Source organism: Miniopterus natalensis, chromosome 10 (assembly GCF_054644295.1).
Source record: "Miniopterus natalensis isolate mMinNat1 chromosome 10, mMinNat1.hap1, whole genome shotgun sequence".
NCBI classification, from domain to species: Eukaryota; Metazoa; Chordata; class Mammalia; order Chiroptera; family Miniopteridae; genus Miniopterus; species Miniopterus natalensis.
The window spans coordinates 46,547,319-46,566,786 of NC_142090.1; the positions used below are offsets into that span (position 1 = coordinate 46,547,319).

At 36.7% G+C, this 19,468-nt stretch overlaps 2 protein-coding genes across 3 annotated transcripts in view; one reads left to right on the forward strand and one right to left on the reverse strand.

Moving 5' to 3' along the window:
• Positions 1 to 19,468, forward strand: part of FBXL13 (F-box and leucine rich repeat protein 13) — a 253,394-nt gene that overhangs the window by 211,300 nt on the left and 22,626 nt on the right. The window contains 1 exon segment of the mRNA XM_087821113.1: positions 8,700 to 8,783. Within this exon segment, the coding sequence (XP_087677239.1) occupies positions 8,700 to 8,783 (84 nt within the window).
• FAM185A (family with sequence similarity 185 member A) overlaps positions 8,630 to 19,468 on the reverse strand; it is an 88,447-nt gene continuing 77,608 nt past the window's right edge. The window contains exon 9 of one of the 2 annotated variants that reach the window (XM_016219574.2): positions 8,630 to 9,395. In XM_016219574.2, coding sequence (XP_016075060.2) covers positions 9,354 to 9,395 — 42 coding nt within the window. In that variant the 3' untranslated portion in view covers positions 8,630 to 9,353. Of the gene's footprint in view, positions 9,396 to 11,273; positions 11,405 to 19,468 lie in introns of those variants that run through there. The other variant, XM_087821111.1, reaches the window with a different exon arrangement.

Consider the following 19,468-nt stretch of genomic DNA (forward strand, 5'->3'; position numbering starts at 1 on the left):
GTCATTGGTATGTCCTATTTGGAGAAGTGTCTATTCATGCCTAGATCTTTAAAAGTCAATGTTTGAAAGAAATTTAAAGAAAAAAAGGGTAAAGGGATATGACAAAATGCCAAGATGAACTAACTGGGTCCTGAATAATAAAAAAATTAGAATACTGACTTTATATTAGTCTTTTATTACTGTTAATTTTAGGTGTCATCATACTCTATATACATAATACTATATAGGTTTTTTCATGTTTTAATTTCTCTTTACTATTGAAAGTATTACAGATGTCCCCCCTTTTCCCCTCATTGATCCCCTCCCCCTGCACCTGCCCCTCCCTCCTTCAGGCCACCACCACACTATTGTCTGTGTCCATGAGTTGTGCATATATGTATATAAGTTATTACATTGACCTCTCCACCCCCATCCCCTGCCCTCACCTTCCCTCTGAGATTCGTCAGTCTGTTCCATCCTTCTATGTCTCTGGATCTTTTTTGTTCATTGCTTTATTTTGTTCATTAGATTCCACATATGAGTGAAGTCATGTGATACTTGCCTTTCTCTGACTGGCTTATTTTGCTTAGTATAATACTCTTCAAGTCCCACCGTGCTGTCTCTAAGGGTAAGAGATCATTTTTTTTTACAGCTGCATAGTATTCCATGGTGTAAACATCTGAGAAGATGCTTGACATGATTTCAATCTTCTTGAACTTGTAGAGGCTTATTTGGTGTCCTAACATGTGGTCTTTCTTTGAGAATGTCCTATGTGCACTTGAGATCAATGTATATTCTGCAGCTTTGGGGTGAAATGTTCTGTAGATATCAATTAAATCGATCGGATCTAGTGTGTCATTTAGAGTCACTGTTTCCTTGTTGATTTTTTGTCTGGAAGATATATCCAGTAAAGTCAGTAGGGTATTAAAGTCCCCTACTCTGACTGTATTAGGGTTGATCTCTCCCGTAAAGTCCTCCAGAAGTTTTTTATATACATAGGTGCTCCTATATTGAGTGCATATATGTTTACCAGGATTATATCCTCTTGTTGAATTGATTCCTTTGGTATTATGTAGTGACCTTTGTTGTCTCTTGTTATGGCCTTCACTTTGATGTATATTTTGTCAGATATGAGTATTGCTACCACAGCTTTTTCATGTTGTCCCACAGCTTCCTTAAAATGTCCTCCTGTTTATTCATTGTTTTTTTCTTTTTGGTTCTCTGATCGAGTGTTTTTTTCTACCCTGTCTTCTAATTCACTGATCCCATCCTTGGCTTTCCCTAATCTGCTATTGAATCCTTCCAATGTATGTATTTCTATGTCATTTTTTATTTCCTTCATAGTTTCCATATCTTTTCTCATGCTGTTAAGCATCCTTGCATCATTATTCTGGACTCTATATCTGATAGATTGCTTTTCTCCATTTCATTTAGCACTTCTGGAGATCTCTCTTGTTCTTTCATTTGGGACTTTTTTTTCTGTCTCCCCACTTTGCCTGCCTGTTTGGGTTTGTTTCTATGTATTAGGTAGATCTGCTAGTACACCCAGCCTTTTTGGAGGGTCTCTGGTGCAGGCCAGTGTCAGACACTGATTGTAACTGGCCTTGAGTTCCGTTTGGAGCCTCAGCAATCCATATCATGCGGCTCCCTCTGCTGGTGCCAGGTGCATTTGGAAAGGACCAAGATATGCTCCAAGGTCTGCTTTTTGAAGCCCTGGGTCCAGAAGCAGATCAGGCAAAGACTCAAAGCACTCAGTGGTCTTCCTTTGCCTGTAAGCTGATTGATATTCTCAGTGTCTTAATGAGCTTCAGGCTGTAGACCACAGTAAGGTGTAAACTCCACAGGATGGTGTGAGAGGTTTTCAACAGGTAGGGCAATTGTTTCCCCCCCTCCCAGGCCAAAGCTGCCTGGATGGTAAAGGTCTGCCTGAGAAAGATGTCCTCTGCCATATGGGGGAATGACTCAGCACAGAAATCCAGATGGGTGCCCTCTGAGCTCTATCTCAAGAACTTACAACCCTGGATTCTCCTCACAACTCTCTAGTCTACTGTGCCCTCCCTCTGCCAGAGCCTGAGGTGAGTTGCTGCACACAAAACTTTGTGCCTTGTCCCTTTAAGAGGATGCCTGCATTTCCAACCATCTCTCCCCAGCAGACAGAAACTGCTCTGCTTTTCACAGCCAGGTGTTATATAGGTACCTTTCTCAGCTCTGGTGCTCTGGGCTGGAGAACCCAGCTTGGAGTTTAGACCCCAGAGTTCTCAGTGGGAACCCTCCACAGCTGAGATACCCCTCTGGAACTTTAGCTGCTGCCTGTGGGAACCCAGCCAGCCCTCCCATGCCTCCACACTTCCTACCAGTCTCTACAGTCTCCACTTTATGTCCTTGGTAATAAGGGTTCTCTCCAGCTAGTCTTCAGTTGATTATTCAGGATGGTTTTTCTAAAACTAATTCCAGTTTGGTCCTGGGAGAGTGTCAGTGTAGCTTTCACATAATCTGTGGCCAGCCTGGATATATATAGTATGCTATATAGTATTAGCATACTATATAGTTATAAAGGAAAATTTCCTTATTCCTAATGAGCTACAGAATGAATATTTAAGGGAAAGCATCATGATATCTGAAACTTATTCTCAAATGTTCCAGAGAAATGTGTGTGTGTGTGTGTGTGTGTGTGTGATATATACTATGTATAGTATATGTATAAATATAAAACTATATCCATATATATATTAATAAAACTATATGTGCTCATACACACACTCATAGCAATTAAGCAAATGTGGCAAAATGTTTATAATTGGTGAATTTAGGTAAAGAGTATATAGATGTTTCTTGTACTGTTCTTTGAACCTTTCTGTGGATTTGAATGTTTTAAAACTAAAGGGAAGGGATGTTTTATATTTTTGTTGGTGATATTCATTAGCTAAGCAATACCAGATGTAAAATTGGGGTGGGGTGGGGGGAGAATAGTTTTTAAGGATTTTTCTGCCTCTAAATGCCTTGTGTCCATGTATCCGTTCCTTGCAGTGTTCAATGTCCCCTCTCACTATTACCAGTGACCCCAAACTGAATAACTTCCCAAACAACTCACACTTTCCAAATGAAGTCTTTGTTCATGCTCTTTCCTCAGCCTGAAACACTGTTCCCATTATTTTGCTTGTTAAAATCTTACTCAGTCTTTAAGGCTTAATTCAGATTCTTTCTCCATGAAAGTCTTCTAAACTGCCACCTCTTCCTACAACTAGAAGCAATCAGTCCTTGCTCTGTGGCCCCTGTACCTCTTTTGAAACACATCTTTATTTTTTGCATTATGGTCACTTATATAACATCATATTCCTACCAAGGGAAAGATCTGTTTAACTCTGTTGCATAGGATGAAATCCAAATTCCTTAGAATAATGTACGAAGCTCTCATTACTCAGTGCCTACTCCCTTTTGGGTCTTATGTCCTAACATTCATTTCAATGGACCTCATACCAGAGCTATAATATTAATCAATTACTAGAGACTCCTGTTTTCCTCATATTCAGATCCCTGAATTCTATGGCCTATGAAGGAGCAAAGTACTCACCAGGATTCTTGCAAATTTCTGGGGCCTCACATTTTCATCCAATCTGCAATCCTGGTATTCTTCCAGGCTACCACATCAGCTGTTTTTCTCTGTGTTTCACCTGAATAAATTTTGCTCCTAATACTTTGGGAAAATAAAACCAAAACCTTTCCTGCAAAGCATTCAGTTTAGCTGACTTTTGAAGAAAATGAAGGAAGCTTTAAATTTTCATGATGTTACAACTTTCCTGAAAAGCAAGCATTATCTGCCTTTTGCCCTACTGAGGCCCAGTTACTCCACCTTGTTGGTTCTTCACTCCTCTTTATTTTTTCTTGTCTTCCCACTCTCCTCTTTCCATCTTTCCCAGAAGTAAAAGCATAATACCATCCAAGCCCCAGGACTTTTATCCCAAACATTTAACAAGGTATTAAACAAAACAAAACCCCACAGTTTTCTCAAGAGAAATTCTTGTGTCAGCTCTTTAGATATTTTTTTAAAATTTGTTATAAATCTATTCATGCCATGCTGTATAGTTCCATATACATGCTATGCTGTTTTAAATCTTAATGCTTTTGCAATTCTGTTCCTTCTGCCTAAATGTCCTTCTCTCTAGTTTTCTTGGCACCATACACTTCCCCACTCATGACTGTTCTCCATGGAGTCTTCTTTAATCCACAGTAGTTGGCTTCATCTTCCCTCCTTGGTACCACCACTGTGCACAGTGTTTTCCTTTTACTGGGTTGTAATAATCTGCTGTACGTGTCTGTCTTCCACGCCAGACTGTGGGCTCCTTGAGAGCAAATACTGCACCTCATTTACCTTGATACTATTCCCAGTTTCTATCCCAGAGCCTGATCAGTATAATACATGCATGCTAAGTAAATAGTTATCAAATGAATATGAATTAACAATGAATGAATTTTGCCAAGACCTGGGATTTAAAACTTTATAAAGGTATAAAGAAAGTCTGTAAAATGTTGGAACCATCACTTGTTTCAGAGAACACCTCCTAATTTGGAGCATTTATGAACCTCATGGTGCCAAGTAGAACATTTTACCTAGCTGGTTCTGATAGTCTTTAGGTCATTACTCTGAAAAGCTTCTGAGTCAGAAAGCCATTAAAAAATACAAACCCCGTTGACTAGAATAGTGTGTTTCACTTGTTCAGAGAAGCTGGCCTCCCATAACCAGTACAAGGCAGTTTTCAGTGGGGACCTCGACTCCTCCAGCTGCCTTAGACTTATTGCTGTTCAGTTACAAAGTTGTGTTTACTTATAGAACCAAGGTCTTACAATAACTTGTCCAGTACACAGCATGAGGACATCTCTTGCTCCCTGATTTGCTAATAACAGAATGGTCAGCAGAGTCTGAGCAATTTCTGTATTCATTTTGGTTTGGACTGAAGGATGCTGTAGGAATATTTCGAATTTGTATTTAGTTATGCAATTATTACATCATTCAATTTTATAAACATCTTTATTAAGGTATGATTTACATACTATAAAATTCACCAATTCAAAGTGTACAATTCAGTGGTTTTAGTGTATTGAGGAACATTTTTATCATTCAAAACAACAACAAACCCTTCCCACTGGCAGTCATTTCCTATCCCTGACTCACTCTCCAGCCCAAGCCAGGTAACCACTAATCTACTTTCTGTTTCTATATATTTGCCTAGTCTGGACTTTTCAGATAAGTGGAATCATAAAATATGTGGCCTTTTGGGTCTGTTTTTCTTTTAATTTTATTTTAATCCTCCCCCGAGGACATGCTTTTATTGATTTTAGAGAGAGATGAAGGGAGAGGGACAGAGAGAGAGAGAAACATCTATGTGAGAGAGAAACATCAATCGGTTGTCTCCCATACACACCCCAACTGGGGATCGAACCTGCAATCTGGGTATGTGCCTTGACCAGGAATGGAACCCAAGACCCTGCAGTGCATGGGACGACACTCCAACCAACCGAGCCACACTGGCCAGGGCTGGGTCTGGCTTCTTTTACTCAGCATAACATTTTAAATGCTCATCTATACTCGTATGCATCAGTACTTTTTTATTGCCAAATAATATTTCATTGTATGAATATAACACATTTATCTTTCATCATTTGAAACATTTGTCTAGTTTCACTTTTTTTCTAAATGAGTAATACTTCTAGGAACATTTGTGTACAAGTTTTCATGTTGATATATTGTCATTTCTCTTGGATATATACCTAGGAGTGAAATTGCTAGGTCATATGGTAACTTGATTTTTAACTTTTTTGAGAACTGCCGAACTATTTTCCAGGGTGATTGGAGCATTCTACATTCTCACCAACAGTTAATGACAGTTTTAATTTCTTCTCATCCTCACCAATACTTTCTATTATCTGTCTTTTTAAGAACAGCCATCCTAGTAGGTAGCAGTAGTATCTCATTGTGGTTTTGATTTGCATTTACCTAATAGCTAATGATGTTAATTAAATTTTGAGGTCATACATTTCCATGAACAATTATAGTGATAAAACATGGCATTCTATTTTAATATTAGTGAATATTAAATTTAGTGATTTTCAATAAAGTGGTAAAGAGACTGTCGACTGTTAAATATCATAATTAGCAAGTGTACTTCATTTCCAGCTCATCTTAAAAAATTCTAACTTGGTTACATAATAAATATAATAAAATATATTTAGCTACTATCAAGTATAGGGCAAGAGACAAACCTTGCATCTCTTACTTAATATTTTTGTTCAAACAATACCATAAACTGGCATACCTCTCAGATAATGAACTGATTAATAATGTGCCTTATAGATGCCATCCTCCTGTTTGCATTCAGGATCACATTACTTTTAAAATTCTGTAAGAAATGCTTCCTAGACTAGATGGACGAGAGCAATTTCTTCTCATGCTCTTGTCCCAGAACTGACTGCAGGGAAAATACCAAAAATAGTATATGAATTTCTCCTTCTAAATTTTATTTGCAGGACTGGTTTGCATTTGACTGATTTTAAACTTGACATTTGGACTATAATTGAAAAAGATTATGAAAATATTATATCTGTTGGGGGAATATCTAAATACAGTTCTTCTAACATGAGTAAAATAGCATCCACATCTGGAACCCAGACCATATGTGAATGGCTCCACAGGGACTGGTCATTCTTTATTTTGAAATATGGAGGCAGAAAACATAATGTGTTCTTAACAGAAGGATCTACATTTGCAATAAAATAATTAAAAGAATAAAAAGGGTGAGTTTATTTTTGAGTGGTGCACAAAAATGTTAAATGAAATTAGATTGCAGTTTAAACAGTGGCTTCATTTAATAAGACTTCCAAGCACTTTTTCCCTTGATCTGGATTTTTTTATGTGCATCAGCGGGAAAAAACACACCAAGATACAATATTTTCATAATCATTTTCAATTATGGTCCAAATGTTGAGTTTAAGATCAGTCAAATGCAAACCAGTCCTGCAAATAAAATTTAGAAGGAGAAATTCATATACTATTTTTGGTATTTTCCCTGCAGTCAGTTCTGGGGCAAGAGCATGAGAAGAAACTGCTCTCGTCCATCTAGTCTAGGAAGCATTTCTTACGGAATTTTAAAAGTAATGTGATCCTGAATGCAAACAGGGGGATGGCATCTATAAGGCACATTATTAATCAATCAGTTCATTATCCGAGAGGTATGCCAGTTTAGGGGGGAGAGTACTGAGAAATGAGACAGCAAAACCACTCATAAAAAAATTAAGGGCTACTCTAGCTAGTTTGACTCAGTGATTAGAGCATCGGACCTCGAGCTAAAGGGTCCCAGGTTTGGTTCCAGCCAAGGGCATGAACCTCGATTGTAGGCTCCATCCCCAGCCCTGGTTGAGGTGAGTGTGGAAGGCGACCCATCGATGTGTGTCTCTCACATCAATATTTCTCTGTCTCTGTCTCTCTGTCTCTCTCTCTCCCTTCCTCCCTCTCTTCCACGCTCCCTGAAAAGCAATATCCTTGGGTGAGGATTAAATAATTAAAAAAAAAAAATTAAGGGCTGTAATCAGAGAAATGCAAATCAAAACCTCAATGAAATACCATGTCACCACCAGTCAGAATGGCTACCATCTAACTCAACAGTCAGCAGATAACAGACTAGTGAGGATGTGGAGAAAAGGGAACCCTCATGCACTGTTAACAAGATGCAAACTGGTGCAGCCACAATGGAAAACAGTATGGAGACTCCTCAAAAAACTAAAAAAATAAAATCTTGCCATTTGTGACATGAATAGACCTAGTAGGTATTACGCTAAGTGAAATAAGTCAGACAGAGAAAGACAAATACCATGTGGTTTCACTTATACATGGAATCTTAAAAAACAAACAAAGGAACAAATAAAACAAAAACAGACTCATAGAAATAGAGATCAAACTGATGGTTGCCATAGGGGTGGTGGGGGTGGGGATGGGTGTAAAAAGTGAAAGGAAATATAGTCAGTAGCATTGTGATGAGTTTGCACAGTAAAGAGGATTACAACTTAGTGTGGTGATCACATTGTAAGGTATATGAATGTCAAATCACTATATTGTACACCAGAAACGAATATAATATTATTTATAAACTCTACTTAAAGTTTGAAAAGATTTTTAAAATTTAAGGACTGAAAAGGGCAGTCTATTTTTTTTTAAATAATAAGAAACAAAGCTTTTAAACTGAAACAAAGTGGGCTATTGATGACTGTTTTTCCACAGGACTTTATATAAAGATCTGTTCCCTCCCCTCAAGCAATTAAACATAATAAAATCAGCTAAAGATTTTTAGATGTTTAGGTGAGGCATAAATAATAAATTATTGAAAAACAGATTCATTAGCCACATGAAATGTCTTCAAAATAAATTTGTAAATTTAGGGGTCTTTAAGATTTGTTTGTATTGATTTAAATAACATTTAATTGGAAACAGGTGACAAAATAAGGAGTTTTCTGGCTCTGGGGTACTGTGACACTTTTTGCAAAACATTAGAGACAACCTAAAATTTTTATTTAATGATGCTGCTTTACCAAATTTATTTTATGATTCATTAAGTGTAAAGAAATATAAGACAGAAGCTAAATTTTTTGGTATAAATGGCTGTTATCTTATTGGAAATGTACCTTCTAACTAAACTATAACCACAAAATAATACTTATATTAAATTTTTTAGGGTTTGGCGATACTTTCTAGACATAGAAAATTAAAGGAACTTTCTCTATCTGAGTGTTATAAAATCACCAATGCTGGAATTCAGGTAAGATAACTGAGTCATTTTGATAAAGAATTAAGATTGAAAATTAAGCACAAATTAAATAAACTTTGTAGTTCACAGTGGGAAAAAGTGGGTTGGAAATATAACAACACATATGTGATCTTGGTTAAGACAAGATAAATTCCTGGCCTTTAGTTAGGTCTCTGCAGCCTAAAGTGACCGAGAGGATCTGTTTTCTAATCTTCCGATTTACTTTCTTCCTTCCCATTGTTGGGCTCGTAGGATAAACAGGGATAGGTAGACATTTTACTTGGAGAATGATGAAATGGATATGGTTAAAGTGTAATCATATACAAGAGTCCTGTATACAGAAATGTTATAGAGTCTAACCATGAAAATTGGGAGACTTAGAAAAATTATACCAGGTACTTAATAACTAGGAACTTAAGTTACTCAAACACAGTGGGTAGCATAGTTCACCAGGCTGGAAAGCATGAGATAAGTAACTGGATAGGATAAATGATTACATGTTCAATTGGTACTTTAAGAACTCATGAGAAAGGTAAATTTCTTAGACCTGACTTGAGAGAGAGGTAGGAAATCATAAAGTAGCTACTGTGAGCAAGGCACAATAACATGAAGCATCTCAGTGTGCTGTTAAGATAGAAAAAACAGAATCATAGGTTATATATGTATTAAAGTAAGATAAAATCTGATTACCTAATAGTAAATCATAGAAGGTAACATTTTTAAAGGGAACCAATAACCTAGAAATGGGCAAACTGTTAAACACACTGGAAGCTCCATATAAAGTTTCCTGAGAGTTCAAAATCTCTACGATTTATGAAGACCTGGGGTTAAACTAGGAAAAATAATTCAAAGAAATAAAGAAACTTTCTTATTGAGGTGAAAGGATTTATCCCACAAGTGATAACTGACAAGTCCACAGAGCATGGAAAACTTGAAGTTGTCTTCCATGAGTTTGCAATGGACTTTATAAGAAGTTCTAACATGATTAATAGGAGAGTGTTAAAATATTATATAAACTGGTGAGATATAGAGGGCGCCAGGTCAAACAGTGCTGTAGACTTTAGCATATAATTCTACAGTTTTACGAAAATAAAGAGTAGAAATGGAGGACTGCTCTTCTAAATGGTTCATTGGCAATATGGCTTAGTGGGGAAAATTGTTTTCAAATTATTTTTCCTATATTTCATTGTGTCTGGACAATGTAATGTTACTTAGGGGGAAAATGTAACACCATTAAGAAATCTTCTTTAAGGGGCATTAGTGTCAAGCAATATCAATTTCTCCCAATTTCAGACCCTGGGTACTAAGGTTCTAAGAAGTTCCTAACAAATGTGCTTCCTAGTATATTCAATTATATAAAGAATTAAAAAGAATAGACACTATCCTTCAAAACAAAGATCACAGAGAATTCAACAACTTCCATATACCACAACATTGTAACTCTACAAGAACAAAAAGGGTTACAAAACATTTAGAGGCATGTAACCTACTAGGAGAAAAAGCCAAAAGTTTCCTCTGAGGTTAAACCATGATTTAACTATTGCGGTTCATTTAAGGATTAAACATGCATTTACACAAAACTTTATCCCTGAATATGATCTAGTCAGGCTTTCAAAAGGTCTTTGACAAGGTGATAAAGCAAAGGTTATTAAAATAAAACAGTTAAATACTAATATTTCTAATATTGAATTATATTTCTTAGATAGTAATCAGTTACATTTGACCAATAACTATGAATCATTCAGAAGTACTGAAATCCACCATAGTGTTGAAATAGCCTCTTAATATCCATCACTTACTAATTTTTAAATTGCTCCTTGGGATGAGAGAGTGCTGATCAAAGGCTGAGGCTAAGTATCAGGAAGCCAGCACTTTTTGCCATTTCTCTTTTGAGACTATGGATTCTAGGCATTTTTATTTTCACTCTTTAGAACTTGAAAATTACCCTATTTTTAGGCACTCTGAGATTTTAGATTAGAGCATTTACCCATATGCTAACTATATGACCACACAGCTGAGTTTAGCATAGCTTTAAAAAATGTAATCTTTCGCCCTGGCTGGCATGCGTCAGTGGTTAGAGCACTGGCCCGCACACCGCAGGCTCTCAGGTTTGATTCCCAGTCAAGGGCACATACCTGGGTTGCAGGTTGGTTCCCCAGCCCCGGGCAGGGCACTTTCAGAAGGCAACCAATTGATGTGTCTCTCTCACATCTCACATATCTCTCTCTCTCTCTTTTCTCCCTCTCTCTCTCTCTCCCCCCCTTCCCTCCCTCCCTTCCACTCTCTCTAAAAATCAATGGAAAAAATATCCTCTGGTGAGGATTAACTAATAAAAATTAAAAATGTAATCTTTTTAAAAATTGGTGTATATTTATTTTCAGTGATCTAAAAGATAAAAAATTGGAATACAGGAGCATAGAAATATAGAATTATTTAATTATTAGTAGCACACCATCAGCTGTTCTGTTCAAGCTCACAAAAATTTTCTCTCTCTTATCCCTCTTCTTCTTGCTTTTGGAGAGAGAGAGAGAGTGTGTGTGATGGCTTTTATCCAGTTTTACCCCTTCCAAGGTTCACACTTCTGGGCACATGGTAATCTTTTTCCTCTGTGCCTCCTGCAGCCCAATTATTAACTCCCCAAAGAAACAAGACAAAGGAGGGGGGAGGGGAGAAAGTGATACGCAAGTCAATTCCACAATTCCTTAACTAGATTACAAAAGAGAGGGGAAGGGAGTAAAGTGAGATGATTAAAGTGAGATGTTTGAATTATCCACAATTAACCAGGAATTCTTTTTCTTGTTACTTATAAAAGGTAGAACTATAGGAGATTCTCTTTTTAGCATAAGACATTGAAAACTTATATTTTACATAATGACTTAATGTGAAAAATGAGGAAGTAAACATTTTTACTCTGGTTAAGTTTTGCAAGAGTCAAACATAAGAAAAAAAAATTACCTCATTTTAGTGTTTTACTGAAAACCACAACACATGATCACGTTTAAAACTATTTGGTGCTCTTGAAAGACAACACATTTTGCAAGAGGTGCTTGATACAGTCATAATTGAGCATTTCTCAAGAAACCTTTTCCTTGAGCATTTTATAAATTTAATTAAATAACAGACTCAAGTTTGGCAAAAGAACTGGTTTAATTGGGATGTCACAATACAGATAAATTGCAAGTCCAGTCTTATTGTTTGGACAGAACAATGGAATAAATCCAATTACGCACTCTGGTTGCTTTTTCTACTCCCTTAATCTAGGTTATATTTCTCATTCCATTCTGAGGAATGTAGTGTGCTACAAATACATTAATGTAATATTCATACATATGCATGTGTACATTTTTGTTCAGGTTATTTGTAAGTGAAAACCTTTGCAGATAGACAATTTTTAAAAAGTTATTTCAGTGTTGGTAGGTTGAGGTAGTTGGTTAAGAAAGGGCATCAGAGAGGGAAAAGTCAAGGTGAGCTGTGACCCACCACAAGGACTTACATGTGTGTATGCAGTGAAAAATGTACATATGTGTGTTTATGTATAAAATATATGTAATGTATACCCATGTGTAGTATGTGTGTGCAAATGAAATGTGTACAGGGTTTATTGTATGTTAGGTTATATGTTTAAATATAAAGGTATATAAATGTATTATCTGTATGTCTAGTATATGTGATTAAATTAAATATATGTACACATCTTAATTTACATTAGACCGCACACATATATCAATGTGTCTGTATATTTATTATGCCCAAATTGTGTATAGAGATATTATAAGATTACATATTTCTAGGCTTTCCAAATAAATGGTGGTTAATAGTCAAGGCAAATAATAAAAATTAGTTAAAAATTATCTTTTTGTTTATATTTTAATTTTAAAAAATATCCATGTAAATGACAAGACTCTTTACCTATGGAAGTGTGTGGATTAGCTCTCTGATAGCAAAGGCAATGCTATCATATTAGGAATGTGGGCCTAGCAATCAAAAGTCCTAATTTTTATCCTGATTCTGCCTCTTACATGGTCACATCATTTTAAGCAATTCACTTAGCATCACATTTCATTGCTCCTGCTAGAGCAAGGGTCAGCTCTTTGTGGTACTCTTCTGTTAAGTTTTCCTATAAAGGCTAGATAGTTTATATTTTAGGCTTTGTAGGCCATACAGTTTCTGTTATAACTACTCAACTTTGCTATTTTAAACAATATCTATAGACAACATGTAAACAAATGAGAGTGCCTGTTTTCCAATAAAACTTTAGGGACAAAAAATTTGAATCTAATGTAATTTTCACATGTCATGAAATATTATTCTTCTTTTGATTTTTTCAAACCATTAAAAAATGTAAAAACCATTCTCAGATTGTGGGCCATACAAAAACAGGTGACACCAGATTTGACTCACATGTAAAATGGTACTTTGCAACATCTGCTCTAGAGCCTGACAGAACTTCCTAATTTTGGCTCTGTCAAGATGTATGACTTTGGGCAAGGCTCCTTTTCTGAGCCTTATATTCCTCAGTTGTAAAAACCGGTGTAAAAATAAAAGTCTTTTTGTTGTGGGATTAAATGATATAAAATATTGAAGTAATTAGTATGGTTCCTGAACAAAGTTAAGTGTTCAGGCAATGAATAGGCAAAGTTAATAGGCAATGAATATTACCTATTACTATTATTATTATATTTAAGAAAAGAACTAACATATACTAGTAAATAAAAAATAAACATTTTTAGTATAGAAGTTCGAAAATTTATTTCACTTAAACACAGTCAGAAAACAGGTTATCTCAACAGCCAACTTGCTTCTGAGGGTAAGGAAATAGGTTAGAATATGCTCTTGGAAGAAATAACATACTAATTTTTACTCCTAAAAATGAACCAAAGCCTTTTTCAGAGGCACCTAAATTATAATTGACTAAGTAAATTTATGTATGTAAGAGGTTTTAAAAATTCTATAACACTAAGTAAATATTGCTATTATTTTTGAAAACAGTATAAGAGAATAAACCAGGTAAAAAGAAAATGGCTCGTTGTTTTTCATTTGGATTATGATAGTAAATCTATTTTGCAGCATCCCAGTTAATATAATACTTAGAATATTGATATACACACTTAGGCACTTAATTAACGCTATTTGCTTATAGCAACTTACATGTGTCCTCAGCCCCAGATAGGAGTGTTTTTCATCGTTTTTGAGCCTGAGTCCATATCTACTTCTGTTCATCTCCTAACATTATGCATTTTATTAGTATTACACAAATGCAGGCCCCTCTGTTTAAGCCCTCTCACCTCCCACACATATATGCATAGGCTGGTCAAATCTTGGAGAGTCTATGGGGCCAAAATGGGCAGATGGAACATTCCTTTTTATATATTAATTTTATATCCTGCAACTTGGCTATAAATGCCTGTTAGTTTCACAAGTTAGTGGTCTGCCTTTTCGTTGCCGTTGATTCTTTGCAATTTTCTACATAATGATCCTACCATCTGCAAGCTAAAGGCAACTTGCTTTCTTCCTAATCTGTATACCTTTTATTTATACTTCTTGTCTTATTGTATTAGTTAGGACTTCCAGTATGAAGTTAAATAGGAGTGGCTAGGGAGGACATCCTTGCCATTTACCCTAGCTTAGGGGAAATCACCTAGTTTCTCACCATTAAGTATAGGGTTAGCAGTAGGTTTCTTGTTAATGTTCTTAATCCAGATGAGAAAGTTCCCCTTTATTTCTAGTTTGCTGAGAGTTTTATCATGAATGGGTGTTGGATTTTGTCAAATGAAATTCTGCATCTATTGATATAATCATATGGTTTTTGTTCTTTTGCCTACTGATGTGATGGATTAGATCAATTCATTTTCAAAATTTTGAACTAGCCTTGCATACTTGGAATAAATTTCACTTGGTTGTGAAGTATAGCTATTTTTATGTGTTTATTGTTGGATTCGATATGCTAATATTTTATTGAGGATGTTTGCATCTTTGTTCATGAGAGATATTGGTCTCATGGTAACTTTCCTTTCTTTGTGTCTATGTTGTTGTTTTTTGATATTAGGGTAGTGCTGGTATCATAAAACAAGTTAGGAAGTGTTCCCTCTGCCTCTATTTTCTGGGACAGATTGTAGACAATTGGTGCAATTTCTCTCTTAAATATTTGGTAGAATTTACTGGTGAAGCCATGTGGGCCTGGTGCTTTTTCTTTTAGAACAGCAATTTTCAACCTTTTTCATCTCACTGCACACATAAACAAATTACTATTAAAATTGTGTGGTACACCAAAAACTGTCGATCAAAAAAATAGGTATAATTCTGATTCATTCACACCAGACAGCTATTGTTGTGTTAGCTGTTGTCATTTTTTATTTGACAGCCTAAAGGAAAAGAGGCTGGTGCCCTTGATGAAATAGTTAGGTATTACGTGTTTTAAAAATTCTTGCGGTATACCAGTGCACCTGTTAAGGCACATTGGTTGAAAATCGCTGTTTTAGAAGGTTGATTGTTGATTCTATTTTTTTAGTAGGTATAGGCCTATTTAGATGATTTATTTCTTCTTATGTGAGTTTTGGTAGATTGTTTCTTTCAAAGAATTGGTCCATTTCATCTAGGTTATTAAATTTGTAGGCATAAAGCTGCGTATATTATTTCTTTATTAGCCTTTTAATGTCTATGGGATCAGTGGTGATGAGCCCTCTTTCATTTCTGATTCAAGTAATTGTGTCTTCTCTTTTTCTCTTGGGTAGGCTGGCTATAGAGGTTTATCAATTTTACTATCTTTTCCAATAACCAGCTTTTAGTGTAGCTGATTTTCCCTATTGTTTTCCTACTTTCAATGTCATTGATTTCTGCTCTAGTTTTTATTCTTTTTTTTCTGCTTGCTTTGGACTTAATTTGCTCTGTTTTTTCTAGTTTCCTAAGATGGAAGCTTTGGTTACTGATTTTAGATCTTTCTTCTTTTCTAGTATATGTACTCAGTGTTATGAATTTCCCTGTAAACACTCTCTTCATTGCATCCCATAAATTTTGATGTTTTATTTTCATTTAGTTCAAAATATCTAAAAATTTCTCAAGACTCTTTCTTTGGCCCATCTTTTATTTAGAAGTGTGTTGTTTAACCTCTAAATATCTTAGGATTTTCTAGCTATCTTTGTTACTGATTTCTAGTTTAATTCCATTGTGGTCAGCTGAATTCCATTGTGCATGATTTCTAACCGTTTTGCTAAGGTGTTATTATACAGGAACATTATTTGTGTACTGGTAGGGTGTGGGGGTGGGGGCATTCCATAGTCATGTGATTAGGTTTCAGTCTTTTAAAGGGCCTGTGCCCCAGGACAGTGATCTTTACAAGTGCTCCTTCACTCTTCTCCCCACCTTCTGCTATACTTAGGTAAGAGAGGAATGTCAGAGGGGGCTGGAGTTGGGTATTTCCCTTACCTCTTTTAGACTGGCTCTCATAAAACCCATGTTGATTAGGCTCTGGTAAATAGTTTTCCTAGATAGCAGAACTTTGTTAATAAGAACAGATACTTTGGGGGTATTTCAAAATAGTACTTTCCCCCTCCCTTTGCAGGAAGCAGGAGGGGATTTTTCTCTGATATTCACCCTGAGAACTTAACAGGCCACCAGGAAGTAAAACTCACAAAAGTATAGGGACCCAATCTAAGGCGGGCTCTCAGGAATTTTTCTCTCAAGCTAGTTCACTCAGTCTCTAGCAGCTAGTCAATTACCCTTTAAATGTTCTTTCTAACACTGGCTCCAGCCTCAGGCTACTGCTCCTAATAAGCCCTGATTCTCTGTATTTGCCTGTTTCTCCAGTTCTCATGGTGGCAGTTTGCTTTGTGACCTCAATTATCTGATGAATCAAGTAAAAGTTGTTGATTTTCAGTTTTCTCAGCTTTTTCCTTATTTTGAGGATGGAAGTGGTAAGTCCCACACTCTCATAACAGACTTGAAACTGGAAGTCTAGAACAGTACTTTTGGACCCATGGATTCTGGCTGAATCAATAGTATCCAAAAGGGATGACAAATGTAGAGTAGGCTCTGAATCAGATGTTGAGAGACCAGGAATGAAGCCAGGAACTAGAGGGCTCAGGAGCCAGGAGCGGAGGGCTGGGCAGGTAGGCTGCCAGTGGTGGTGGGCACTGCACCTTGGCTGTCACGAGCTTCCGCTCTTTGAACTCTCTGCAGTATGCAGCCTGCTGGGCTGGTTATGCTTCTATAAGTGGGGCCTGTGGCTGCCACAGAGTTCAGGTACTTTGGTCATGTCCATTCAGAAATATTCTTAAGCTTTCTTAGTACAACAGTAGGATATTATCTACAATAACCAAGTTGGAAAAAACAGATGATTAAGTTCAATATAGATTAATAACTCCATGACTCATTTAAGACAATATTCAAACTGTCTCATTCAGATTAATTAATTTTGTGAAAATGTGACATCTTGTTCAGTGATTAAAAACATTTGGTCTGGACTTTCTATGTAGTAGACACTGAGATAATCTGTTTTTTAGAAACAGAAACCATTCTAAAAAAATTCTTTTTAAATGATGAGTTTAGGTCTAGTGAGATAGGCAGACTTATAAACAGGAAAATACAATAGCATTTGGTGATTGTTAGCTAACATTAATCTAGCATGTACTACATTCCAGGCACTGTTTTAAGTATTTCCATGTATTAATTACCTACCTTATAAGGCAGGTAATACCTTTAATCCCATTTTACAGAGAAGAAAACAGAGGTTCAAAGAGATTAAGAACCTTGCCCCAAGTCATGAAACACGCACATGAGATAGGGTACACAATGTCTGATTCCACAGTATCAATTCTAGCCATTACAGTGCAATAGAGGAAGCTATGGAAAGATTCAGAGAGGTACTTAATCCAGCATAGGTTTTATTAAAGTGAGTTAGATATAAGGGCAATGGGGAGAGAGGGCAGCTATCTAGATTAAAGGTAATATAAGAGGTTTTGTTATCGTCCAAGGGAGAGAGGATGGCAGCCTGAACAAGGGCAGCAACAGTGAGGTTGGAGAGAAGGGAATGCAATGGAGAACTTTTAGATAGCAAAATCCATGAAACTTGATAGTTTGGATGGAGACGGGTGGAGACATGGTTTAAAGATGATCTGCTTGCATCTGACTTGGCTGCCCAGGAGTCGCACCCTCATCTCCAAGCCCTTTTCCACAGCCAAGTCATGTAGCAGGGCTAAGAACTCCCAAGTCCTATTCAGCGTTTTGGCCTTTATTGTGGCACTTTCTCTTCCTGTGATTTTCTCTGTGCTTCCTCTGAGCTCTCTGCACCCCTCTACTCTTACGAGAGTCTTTTAAGCATTCCTTCTCCCACTCTCTCCAAAGGCTTGTGGTGGCTGCAGGCAAGCTAAGGGAGCTCTGTTGGAATTTGTTACTGTTTTTACTCTACTTACAGGTAATCTGAAGGCTGTCCCTGTTCTTCAAACCCAAACATGGCCTCCTCTTATCATTTATTATGAAAAAGTATCTCTAACAGACATGGATATCTGTTTTGTAAAGCCTGCAACCAGAATGCAGTGGGTATATTGATAACTACATAAGAGAAATAAGAGGTATGCGGTGGAGGCTCAGCCTCATCCACTCTTTTCTGTTTATTCTGTCGAGCTTGTGGCTTATATTCTTCACAAGCCGGTTTATCGATATCTTGCAAATGGCATCACTGAGGAATTTTAAGAGCCTATTTGTAGCCTAGGTTAGTGTCATGTTCTCTGATGATCACAAAGGTATCTGACAACTTTTGTTTATGAGGTATAAGCATCAGCAGAGATGCTAGAACCTCCATTTCCCTCATTGTTCTTTCAGGGTCCCCTCATTTTTGAGACCCTCAATCTTGCCTTAACTGCTTGGACACAAGATGACAAGTTCATTTAATCTTCAGTGTGTTTTAACCTCTCTTATCCATTCTCAGGTCACAAACTTTTGCTTTTTGGTTATCTTTAATCTAGTAACAGATTTATCTTGACTTACAAATAGAAAGGGAAGTAGAGCAGATAGATCGAGGAGTAAGGAAGGGTGCCTGTGTGGGGCAAACCATGAGCCACCTCATAGCTGGGAGAACAGCAGAGCAAGAGTCATTGCTGTTCACATGGCTTTCAGCCTGAGCCAGGGCTGCTCAGTAAGTCGGTTCTGTAGATGTGGGTCTGCTCCAGGCTAAGTTCAGATGGGGACTGAGGGTTCAGGGATCTCAGTCCTATATTCTGCACTATAAAACTGAAACCCTTATAATTAGTATGGAATATCTACATGAACAGTCACAGCAGAAAGGCCCAGGAGCATCCACCTCACTCAGCAACAGTCCCATCTGAGTCTTCTTTCTCAAGAACGGCCTATGGCCAGTCTGTTCTGGATGTTTCTCTCTCGAGTGTAAGAAGAGCTGGATTCATTCTTGCCCGAACAGCAACAACTGGATTACTCTCCAGAGACTCTTTTCTAATCTTAAACTGTCACTTTGAATCACTGAACTTTCTGACTAGTTATAAAATGTTGTTTATGCAAGACTCTCATCACTCATGTTCATCAGTTGATAAGACTCCACCTCCTAGTGCTTAATCAAAATTGATTTTAGAGCCCTTTGAATCACACCCTGACTTATAATGTCAAGGATGGGTCCACATGGCAAAATTTTTTTTTTTTTAAACCAACACTAATTTCTACTTGGTTTCCAAGATTAAATCATTCGAGAA